General features: G+C 58.0%; 1 protein-coding gene across 2 annotated transcripts; it reads right to left on the reverse strand.

Moving 5' to 3' along the window:
• Positions 1-574: 574 nt before the first annotated feature.
• SLC9A5 (solute carrier family 9 member A5) lies at positions 575-11,122 on the reverse strand. 2 transcript variants are annotated; one of them, XM_072346205.1, is made up of 16 exons: positions 10,919-11,122; positions 7,424-7,726; positions 6,802-6,965; positions 6,058-6,136; positions 5,689-5,866; positions 5,393-5,613; positions 5,072-5,274; positions 4,748-4,837; positions 4,593-4,663; positions 3,868-3,997; positions 3,699-3,787; positions 3,413-3,539; positions 3,149-3,319; positions 2,937-3,006; positions 2,622-2,753; positions 575-2,429 (listed from the first exon to the last, which is right to left on the reverse strand). In XM_072346205.1, the coding sequence occupies exons 1-16, from the start codon at positions 11,067-11,069 to the stop codon at positions 1,963-1,965; spliced, it is 2,646 nt and encodes an 881-aa protein (XP_072202306.1). In that variant the 5' UTR covers positions 11,070-11,122; the 3' UTR covers positions 575-1,962. The 2 variants fall into 2 exon arrangements, with proteins under 2 accessions (XP_072202306.1, XP_072202307.1); XM_072346206.1 differs by lacking the exons at positions 6,802-6,965; positions 7,424-7,726; positions 10,919-11,122 and having other exon boundaries at positions 6,062-6,121.
• Between the last annotated feature and the right edge of the window lie 229 nt (positions 11,123-11,351).

Consider the following 11,351-nt stretch of genomic DNA (forward strand, 5'->3'; position numbering starts at 1 on the left):
CTGGGAGATGGCCAACACCAGCCCTCACCCACAGCCTGGCTCTCGCATCCCACCGGTGCCCCATTGCTGGCACTGCCTCCCACCCTCTGCTGACTTCACAAGTTCTGGGAAAAGGGGGAAATGGGAGGAATGGGAGAAAGTAAATCAGGGTGGAAAAAATGTGCGGATCTAATAGCAGCGCTGGGAGAAGCCTGTGTGCAGAATGGTCTGCAGAAGGCAGACGGCTCCAGGATGGGGTTGCTTATAATAACAGTCGGAGGGTTGTATGTTCTGGGTTACAGCCTGACAAGCAGCTAATTTGTTGAGCCTCGCTCCGTCCTGGAGAAGGAGAGGTTTGGGCACATGTGCTCGTGGTTTGGCCCGGTTTTTGTGTTTTTCCACTGAGGCACTTTGGTATTTTTAGGCTGTAAGAGATGGAACTGTGCTGCACTGGAAGGAACAGCACCGTGCAGGCAGGAAAGGGAAAAGACAGAGATTGGAGGAGGAGAATAAGCACTGACAAAACCCCACGGATGCAGGAGGGGCCGCAAAGCCAACCTGGAGGAAGCAAAGCATGCAGAGGTCCAGACCGTGCCACCTGCTCCAGCTCTGATTTATTGAACGTTACAAAATACTCTGCAGATAGTTTCACATTAAAACGATATTCTTGCAAATAAGATACTAAGTCTGGAGTTGTTTGTGGTGCCCGTGGCTACAGAAAACACTGACCCAGCTAGAGATTTAGTATGGCCCAATATCAGAAATCAAAACTGGAAGAAGGCATACAAGAAATGCAAAACTATATAAAAAACCTTTTAAAAACCTCATGCTCCAGTTGACGGGGCAGGTACAGAGCAGAACCACCTTGCTAGCAGTACCAGGTGCCACCACCTTGCCTGACCCATGCTGGGCTCATTCACCCAGTGCACTGAAACATCCCGTGACGCCTGCAGGCCCAGCACCCCAGGTAGCTGCAATGGGCAGCCATGTGCTTGCTGTTGGGTGTTAGCAGCCCAGATTGGAGCATCCCCACTCCAGGGGTCTCCTGTGCCCAGCAACACTGAGCTCTGAGCAGGTCCTGGGGAACAAGATCCTGTGGTCACTCTTGGGTGGGCTCTGGAGTGGCAGGATCTGGGGGCAGAGCTTTGCAGATGCTCTCAGCTCTCACCCATCTGCTCTCACCCGCCTCCCCTGCTCCTGCTTTACATTCAGCCCTGCTGCTCCCCTTGGTGCCCTCCCAGCTGATGAGCCCCAGACAACTAGAGGGACTGGGATGCAGGCAGGATGAAGGGTGCCATGCAGGGCTGCCGTCTCCTAGCAAAGCCAGAAGACAGAGTGCTGCAGCCATGGGGAGCACACCTGGATGAGCAGAGTGGGGCTGGCACAGCCAAATGAGTGCCAGAAGAGTCCCTGTGCGTATGCAGCCTGGCTCCTGGTGGAGCCAAACCTCAGTCCTGAGAAGGTCATGGCTTTGCTTCTGCAGTGCCTCCAGAACCCAGGGGATGGAGCTGCAGCGGAAAGGGGCCGATCTCTGCTCTCCCAGCTGAGGTCCATACGTGCTCTGAGCAACCTGGCTCCTGGAAGCCAAAGGCCGGGTAGGGATGGGCTGTTGTGCAGCAGCCTCCTGCAGAGGCTGGAGGGTCAGTTGGAGGAGCCCATCAGCCAGATCCCCAAACCTCACGCTGGTACAGCCACGGTGGCACCAAGACCAGCCCTGGGAGGAACACCTTTGGCCTCCTGGTGCTGTGAGACAGGAGACAAAGACAAGAGAGCCAGATTTGTGGTCCGTGCCCCCTGGGTGGATGGGACTGGTGTCTGCTCTCGCAGCATCACACCCATCTATCTACCAGCCTTGCATCAGCATGAGCAAAGCCCCCAAAGCTCTCTGGCTGCTCCTGGAGTTGGAGGAGACACGCAGAAGCTTCATGGAGCACAACGATGGAGCAGCTGGAGGGCGGCAGCCTGCCCCGCACGCCGTGCATTTCAGATGTGGCTGGCTCTGCTGAATGCAAGCCGACGGTGTTCGGCCGGGGGCAGCCCCCTGCCCTGCTCCTCTGTGCCCATCAGGGGCTGCAGCTCCTGCTGTTCCACACCCTCAGGGCTGCTGTCGCTCTTCGACCTGCTGCTCTTGGATATATGGCTGGGAAACTGGAAACGTGAGACCTGCTCCGGTGTTGCCTGACTTGCTGACTGTGGCTGCTTCTCCAGCATGGGGCGGGCGAACCTCCTGTTCTGTGCTCCTGCCTCGATGCCTGGCGGCGAGGCGATGCTCTCCAGGGAGGAGATGCTTTGGTTCCATGCTTTCTGCATATCCACTGGAACGATTTTGGTGGTCTCCGAGGAGATGTAAACAGCCAGGTCAGCCTGGTCTCCTTTCCACGGCAGCTCCTTCTCTGCCAAGGTGGGTGATGGTGGGATGATGCAGGGGCTGGGGCAGACATCCAGGCTGCCTGGGGGTGCAGAAGGAAGAACAGAGAGGGATATTGCATGGCTCCTGCTCCTTCAAACCCTGGTACTGATGGGGACCCTTCTGATCTGGCCCATTTTGGAGGCTCTGTTGTGCCTCCATGGCCAGAGACTTTGCTCTTGCCCAGCCCAAGACAACCTTGCTCCATAGGCAGAGGAAGGACTGGCATGCCTACCTTGGGTTGTCTTTCCCTGAAGGACCTCATCAGTGGCACGAGCGATGAACACGATCCCTTCATCATCCTCTCTCTCCGTCTCTGAGCTATCGCTCTCCTCCTCATCAGAGCTGACCGTCACCAGCACGGGAGCTGCAGCCACACAGGGGGTGTATGGAGGATGGATACCCTAAGAGCTGCCTCCCTGCACCCATGGGAGAAGGACCTGGTGCCAGCATAACCCCAGTGCCACCAAGCATGAACAGCATGCTGTTGCCATCCCACCCCAATGGGTCCCCTTGCAGGTTCTGAGCACCAATCCTGCCACCTCCTTACCCGCCTCCTGCCAGGGGACGTTTCTGTGCGTCCTCCCATTGGGTGCATCGCTGGGCAGAGGGATGTTTTTCTGCAGAGGGAGAAGGATCTGAATGGGACCCAACCCCGTCCCCAGGCTCTGGAGATGCCAAAGCCCTGCAGCACACCATGAACCCCGCAGGACCTCAATATCCCATTTGTAGTAGGGGTGCAGGAGTTTGGGGATCGCTTGCCTTCTTCCTGCCCTTTTCCTTCAGCCTGGCTTTGCTCTTGGAAGAGCAGACATTATGCTTGGTGGACTTGAAGGTCTCCAGGCGCCTCTTCATGTTCTGCCGGAAGATTTCTTTGTCTTGGCGCTCTTGTTTATCTGGAGAGATGAAGTGACGGCTGTAGCTGGCCTTGTACTGGCCGAGGGAGAGGCAAAGAGACACAGGGTGAGCAGCCAGCCCCACTCAGCACCCTCCATCCCTGCTCCTGCTGCAGGCAGCAGCGCTCACCCGCCGCCGGGGCTTGTAGAGGCTCCCGCGCAGCACGTGGTGCATGGCTGCATCCTCCTTGTCCCGCCGGCTCCGCACCGTGTCGATCACCTGCAGGTCCAGGCAAGCACCGCTCCCACTCTCCCTCCTGGGGAATTGGAACATCCCAATGGATCTGGCTCATCCCAATGGATCCGGCCCATCCCAATGGACCCATCCAATCCCAATGGGTCCACCCCATCCCAGGGATGATGCAGCCATGGAATGCTGCCCAGAGGCTGGGGCTTAGAGGGATGCTTGCACTCACAGCAGGTTTGTGACTGATGACTCTGACATGGACGTGCGGCTGGGCATGGAGGGCAGCGCCAACTTGGCAGCTGACAACACGTGGCCACCCTGGGGGAGGGACAGAGCTGGGCTGGAGGTGTCCCCACCACCTCATCCAGTGAGACCCAGCTCTCACCACACACCCCTACCTGGTCCACAAAGCTGATGGCATCACGGATGTTCAGCTTGTAGTAGACATCCCAGATCTCATCCCGCAGCTTGTAGGCAGATTTCCTCATCAGGAGCTGGCTCAGGTACTTCTTGTCAAACTGCTCCCACCTGCAGCAAGATGGACACGTGGGTGGTTAAAGTCCCACAGGGGATGGATGGATCGATACAGTGGTCACTGGATGTTTTCCCATACACAGTCCAAAGTGCCCAAAGCATGAGGAGAGAAGGCTGTGCCTGGGAATACCCTGGGAGAGGACAGTGGGAGGGGATAGGGCCAAGGGGAAAGCGGAGACCCAGTGACAGGCGCAGGGCTGGAGCTGGTGCAGCTGCCCAGACAGAGCTTCCCTCCAGGAAGCAGGCTCTCTGCATGCTTTTCCTGTTGTGGTTCTGCAGACAAAGTTTTAACAGTTCCTTCCTCAGTATCCAGTGCGTCTCCATCTGGGGAAGCACAGTGACATTATGGCCATCATGATCCTGCAGCAGCTCTAGCATGGGCAATGCCACCTCGTGTCCTAAGCCACCTCTGCCCAACCTCTCGTTAGGACACTTCTGGAGCAGTGGTTTGCATTGTACCATCCGGATGGACAGACATACCCCTTCCTGGTCCTGCTGCCTTGCCCACAGCAGGACCGTCCACCTTGGGATGTCCCCATGGCTGCCATACCACCCCATCCAGCTGAACGTCAGCAGACAAGACACTCACTTGTCCCGCCAGTAGTGGTAGCCATGGTGTCCCACAATGTCTTCCACTGCTGCCAGGATGTGGTCAAAGGCCTGAAGTGAGGAGAAAAGGGTGAGAGCAGTGGAGGGTGACCCAGGCTAAGCGTGCCTCATCCTGACACTGCAGGGAACACCTACATGCTCATGTAGCTCCTCATTCAGCGTGGGCTTGTGGTGGTCACTGCGTTTTACCTTCAGCCACGTCACCAGTGGTTTGATGGTGAGGCCCTGGAATGGCAGGAGAGGGCATGGGAAAGACTGGGAGGGCAAGAGGGTGCACGGATAGGGTGTGAGAGCAAAAGGAGCATGAAGTAACCAGGGACATTGGTAGTGACAGCCAGGTGCAGTGTTCCCATTGTGCTTTGGGTCTGCGTGATGGCACTGTGGGGACATGACACCTGGTCTCCAAGGCTGGCATCTGCCCATGGTGCTGCTCCACAAGGGCAGAGTGCCCGTTCTCACCTGCACGATGACAGTGAAGAACACCACCACGATGGTTGTTGCCACAAAGTAGTCCTTGGCTTTCACCTTCGCCTCATCCAGCAGGATGACCAGGGCAAAGGCAACAGCTCCACGGAGGCCACCGTATGACATGACTACCTGGTCAATCCTGTCCAGGGGGATGAGGCGGAAGCGGTTAAGGACGTAGGTCTGGAGGACAACACCTGGAGAAGAACGAGGACAAGAGATGCCACCAGAGCCCCATAGATGAGGCAAAGCCAGAGCCAGGAGCCACTGCTGCTTTTTGGCAAGAAAATAGCTGGGACAGCAGGACAGACTGACCAACAGCTCTGAAGAGCAGGATAAAGAACAGGGTGCCCAGCACCAGCGCGGTGTCCCATGTCCACTTGGAAGTGTCCACAGCTGACATGCCCAGAAACATGAAGATGATGGTCTCTGAGCTGCTGGCCAGAGTCTTCATGGTGTACTTGACCGTGGTGCGGGATTTCTGGGAGATGTTGGCTTCCACGTACTTCTTGCAGCAGATCCCGCAGAAGGTGACTCTGCAGAGGGGCAGAAGGAGCTGGAATGACCCTATGGTGAGCACCCTTGCTTTCCTGGGGCTCCCCGGTACTCACGCCAGGATGGCGGACAGCGAGACCATCTCGGCAGCCAGGTAGGCAACGTAGGCCAGGAGGAAGACGAAGAGTGGCTCGATGATGCGCACACGTTTGGTGAACCGCGTGATGAGGGCCAGAAGGAAGGCAAAGAGCAGCCCCACGGCCGTGCCCCCCAGACTCACCAGGAAGAAGGAGGCTGAAGGAAAGAGGTTGGGTTGTACCTTTGGTGAGCCCCCTTGCCAAGCCCTGTGCTCCCACCTGACTCCCCACCAAAGCATCCAGTGATGATGGCTGAGGTGGCCTTAGTGATTGCCCACAGCACGACAGCACCCATGCTCCTCTCCCATTCTCTGTGCTACAGGAAGTGCTGGTGGGGCACGTACTCACCTACCCCCTTCACGTAGTCCATGGCATGGATGTGTGCTGGGCCCAGCTCCACAAAAGAGTTGAAGACCTTGTACAGCACCTGCAGGCAATGCAAGTCCTTTGGGAATGGCAGAGAAACTTCCTACTATGGGGGGGACAGCACAGGTGGGCAGGATAGGCCCTGAAGTCAGCACAGTGGAAGGACCCAGGGGTATGGGGGATGTCACTTACACCCTTTGCCCATTCTGGGGGATTCCAGTGCCTGGCCCACACTGGGCTCCACTTTCATAGGATCATAGACTGACTCGGGCTGAAAGGGACTCTTATGGGTCATCCAGCCCAATCCCATGGCATGGGCAAGTCACAGAATTAAAAGAATTATTAAGGTTGAAAAAGATTACTAGGGTAACCAAGTCCAACTCCAGCTCACCCTCACCATGCTCACTGCCCATGTCCCTTAGTGCCACATGTCCAGTTATTGACCACCTCCAGGGATGGGGACTCCCCCACCTCCCAGGGCAGCCTGTTCCAATGCCTCACCACCCTTTCTGAGAATAATTTTTTTCCTAATATCCAATCTGAACCTCCCCAGTGCAAGTTAAGGCCGTTGCCTTTTGTCCATCTTTCAGTACATAAAGTTGCCCAGAGCCACATCAACCTGATGGGGAACACCTCCAGGGATGGGGCACCCAGAGCTTCTCCAGACAACCTGCTCACCACCCTCATTGCCATTAGGACCACAGGGCCCCCCTGGCTCCAACTCACCACAGTGACAGCATCATTGAGGAGGGACTCTCCAAACACAATGATGAAGAGGGTCTCATTTACGTGGACCTCTTCAAAAACTGCCAACACTGCCACAGGGTCCACAGCCGAGATGAGGCTGCCGAAGAGCAGGAAATCCATCAGCCCAGCTTCCACGCCTGGATCTGCTGGGACAGAAGGACAGAGGTGAGGCAGGTCATTCTCCCCAGGTGGAGGACTATGTAGGTGAAATAAGCCTGTCCATCAGACCTCTGAGGTCTCCCTAAGGTGACACGGGCTTTGGCACATGAGGGAAGAAGTGCTTGGACCAGGCACTAACAGGTTCCTCCGGGCTCAGAGGAGCTCAAAAGAAGGCCCAGGCCAAGCAGGGCCAGCAGCTCCAGCCGAGGACAGGGAACACGGCAGTGAGCCAGCAGAGCTAGCCAAGGTCGGCGACAAAAATAGCAAAGACGTGAGTCAGCCCGGTGCTGAGAAGGTCCCCTTTGTCCTCCACACTTGCTGGTCCTGCCAGAACATCATTCCCAGCTCCTGAAAGCTACGGGATCCACGCCAGGGCTCTAAATTTGGGCGTGTTTTGCACCTTCCCACCCCTTTTGGTGACGTGGGCTCCCCCAGCACCCACCCATCAGCCCTGCTTGGTGCAGGCCCCAGAGCGCGGTGCCGGTGGTGAAGGAGTTCCAGAGCGTGCCCACAACCGCGTAGGTGAGGATGGCACCGATGTTGTCAAAGAACAAGCGGCTGGGCATGAAGTAGCCCGAGTCCAGGACGATGGGGGGCAGGAGGAAGAGGAAGAACATGTTGGGCTCCAGCTGGTATTTGGGTTTCTTAGCCACAGCCAACACAATGCCGCCCAGGCCCAGCCCAAGCAGGATGAGGAGGCAGCTCTCCGGCACGACAGATGTCACCTTCCTGGACAGGTGGAACACTGGAAGGGAAGGAAGAATGTGAGCATCAGCCAGATGGGCACAAGGACAGAGCACCCCGGGTTCACTGACTGCAGAAGACCTCCTAGCCAGCTGGCTCACTTGGCTGCCCCACTACCACCACAAAGCCCAGTCCCCAAAGCTCTAAGTGAGGCTCGTGCCACCAGGAGGAAGGCTGTGTGTGATTGACCTTAGGATGCTGGGCTCCTTCCCTCCCTGGGAATCCCACAGCTCTACCCAGCCCAGGGTCTTTTCACCAATGCTGTAAACCATCAGAGAAGCTCAGAAACTGGCTTCCATGTCTCTACTGCCCATGCCTGTCTGTTCTGAACCTGTCCCAGATCAGGATTTCAGGTCCTCCACCTCCCAAACCACTGCCACATAAGCCAAACAGCTGGGCATTTTGCTTGTTTGGCATCTGTGCTAAAAGGAGAAAGGCAGCACTGAGCACGTTTATAGCGCTGCAAGCAGTGCTGGCTGCTGTTCAAGTGAGGCATCGTGGTCACAGGAACACAGTACCCCACAAAGGGATGGGGATGCACAGCTCTGGTGACGGGGTGACCTTGTTTGCAGCTGTCTGAGCAGGCAGGTGGAGCAGCATGCAAACACTGCAGCACAAGCGCGTTGGCCAGAGAACTGGCTGACCTACCTGCATGCAAACACAAAGTATGCGAGAGCTGCGGATGAAGGGATGCTTGCAATAATCAGCTTATGCCAGCAAGCCATGAAAGGGGATGTATTTAATGGAGCAAGCTGATCACACCCTCATATTCGTATATTAGCCCCATGGCAAGGAGCCTGGATGGCACAAGGCCACAGCATGCCAGCCAGCAGTGGGGACATGCTCCTCATGGCAGCCTTGTCCCCACGTAAACCCAAATCATGGCAGCCTCTTGGCAAAACCAGCAGGGCAACCCACAGATTCCTTTGTATTTCTCCTGCCTCCCATCACTGAGGTCTTGCTGCTATCACTGGTGACGTCCCAGGGCTATGGCACAACTTGGCCATCAGATGAACCAATCATAGGATCATTAAGGTTGCAAAAGAGCTTTCAGATCCCCAAGCCCAACCACAGCCCACCCCCACTGTGCCCAATGCCCACAGCCCTCAGTGCCACATCCCCACAGCTCTGGGACACCTCCAGGGATGGGGACTCCCCCACCTCCCTGGGCAGCTGTGCCACTGCATCACCGCTCTGTTAGAGAAGGAATTGTTCTTAATACCCAACCTGAACCTCCCCTGGTGCAACCTAAAGTCATTACCAGGAACCAGGAGGCACCTTGTCCTCAAGTAAAGGGACATCACAGCCTCCAGACCATCCCTTGGCTGCCCTGCCACCTCCCCAAATCTCAGTTCTGAATGTTCTGGCTGAGAGGAGCCCGTTTCTTGTGCCAGTCACCCCACCAGGAGGAAGGATGCACTGATCAAAGAAGTTCTCAGCATTGATGGGAGAAGCCCTGCATGCACAGGCAGGGCATGGGAACGCTGCTGTCTTTGTTGCTCTGCACATTGCCGCCCTCACATCAAATCCCAGCACACGAGCTGCTCTGCAGCAGGGACGGGTGGCAAGAGCTCTAATTTTACACCCGCTAGGCAAGAATTTCAGCATTAACGTTCCCACAGCAACAGTAACTCAGCCACATGTGAATTAACTTCAGAGGCATCATCCCCGCTCCAGACATCCCCAGCATGGGATGTGCCATGGGGAGGACTTGAGGACAATCTCTGCTCTCCCCCCACTGTGGAGCTCGGGGTCAATCATGGAATCATTAAGGTTGGAAAAGAAAGCTGAGATCATCAAGTCCAACCACTGACCCATCAGCACCGTGCCCACTAACTGTGTCCCAGCAGGATCAGAGACACCAAAACCAATCGGCGCTGGGAGCAATGGAGTCAGGTCTGGATGCAAAGGGAGAAGGCTGGGACCCATAGTCCCCTCCCTGCAGCCCTTTGTGCAGGTGAGAGGTGGCTGTGGGGCAATGCTCATCACTTCCCTTTTCCCTCTTCCCTATAGCAAACAGAGCAGTAAAGGCAGCAGAGCCCTGATGACGCCTTGCTGTGCAGGAAGCCAAGACTCGGCGCGGTTTTCTCCGCCCCAGGCGTTTGCCTGCTGCTTGCTCGGGGCACCCCAGCATTGTGATGGTTTCCTAGAACAAGAGCCTACAGTCTCACTTCCCCATCACACAGCGCTGGGGACGCTTCCGCCCCTGCAGTCACAGGGCTGAGAGCTGGCAGCAGCTCTTCTGCACCAGCCTGCACCCAGCACCCAGCACAGCCACCCCTGTCCCCATCTCCTCTCGTGCCCCTGGGCACTGTGGGCACAGCAGTGCCAGGGCTAGGAGCAGGGGGACGATGCATCCCCAGGCCATGGGATGGCTGACTGCTGTCACATTGCTGCCACCAAGCACGGTGCCCTGGGGCTGTGCCCACCGAGGTGGCACGTGGTGGCTTCTCTCTCCCCACAGCCAAACATGAGGCAGGGAAGGGAATGCACCAAGGGAAACCCGAATAGATGAACTGCCTGAGAATGAGGCAAGGAGCCAGAGCTCCTGTCTCTCTGCTGCACTCGGCAGCTGGAGGTGGCACAGCTGCAGGCAGAGGGCTCGATGCCTCAGCTCGTAATTTATTCCTTGCAGAGGTTTAGCTGTGAGAAGGCCGAGGGAGGATGGAGCGCGAGGTGCACAGCCGTGGGTTGGGTGATGCTGGAGCAGGAGGAGGGCGGCTGACAGTGACAGCAACACCCTGCCCTGGGTGTTAATGCATCCCCGCTCCCCCAGCAGCACTTCAAGAAGGACACCTGCTTCAAGGTCACTGTCACACCTCCTGGGTGCCCACTTTGTGCCACATGGCTCCAGTGTGACCCACCAGCAGTGACCACCCAGCTCCGCTCCCAACCCTGACAGCAGGGCAAGCACCCCTGCTGCTCATCCCATGGGCTGTCCCCTCTGTGCCCACCCCGGGGGCAACCGGCGTGTCCCCTGGGTGCCACCAGCCAGGCTCTGCTCTGTCACCGCTCATCACACCCCCATGGCAAAAAATGATGTGTGACCCTCCGTGGGCCACCGTACACCTTGCTGTCACCTCCTGGGTGCACTCACCGCCCCTCCCCCCGGTGTCAGCCCACCCCCCGCTGTCACCGGTGCCCATCCCGGCGCCGTGCCACCCGCGGAGCCCCCCGTCCCGGCGCCACTCACCGATCTTGGCCAGACTGGCCACCAGGATCCAGGCGACCACCAGGCACGGCACCTGCACCTCCTGCCACTGCCACCGCAGCAGCTCGGCTCCCGCCGGAGGGACGGCGGCGGGGCCGGGGGAGGCCGGGGGGCCGCTGCCCGGGGGATGCATGGCCCCGCACCTCCGCCGCTCCGCAGCTCCGCCGGCCCCGCCGCGACGTCACCGGCAACGGCGGAGGCAGAGCCCGCCCCGCAGCGCCCGCCCCGCCCCGGAGCTGCTCCACCCGCCCCGGTCCCCGGCGCTGCTCAGGTCCCCAGCGATGTCCAGGTGTCACCGCCACCTGCCTCGGTGCCGCCCCCCGCAGCCGCGGTCTCCAGTGCTGCCCGATGCCACCCACACCTGCCCTGATGCCATCCCCGCCCACCCCGGTCCCCAGTACTGACCCGGTGCCAC

This window comes from Excalfactoria chinensis, chromosome 11 (genome assembly GCF_039878825.1).
Source record: "Excalfactoria chinensis isolate bCotChi1 chromosome 11, bCotChi1.hap2, whole genome shotgun sequence".
Lineage (NCBI taxonomy): Eukaryota > Metazoa > Chordata > Aves > Galliformes > Phasianidae > Excalfactoria > Excalfactoria chinensis.

Coding starts and splice junctions, on each gene's coding strand:
- SLC9A5 (XM_072346205.1), bottom strand. CDS start 11,069: ATGCATCCCCCGGGCAGCGGCCCCCCGGCCTCCCCCGGCCCCGCCGCC. Junction 5,867..6,057: donor GGACTACGTGAAGGGGGTAG/GTGAGTACGTGC, acceptor TCTTTCCTTCAG/CCTCCTTCTTCCTGGTGAGT. Junction 5,275..5,392: donor CCTGCTCTTCAGAGCTGTTG/GTCAGTCTGTCC, acceptor GTTCTTCTCCAG/GTGTTGTCCTCCAGACCTAC.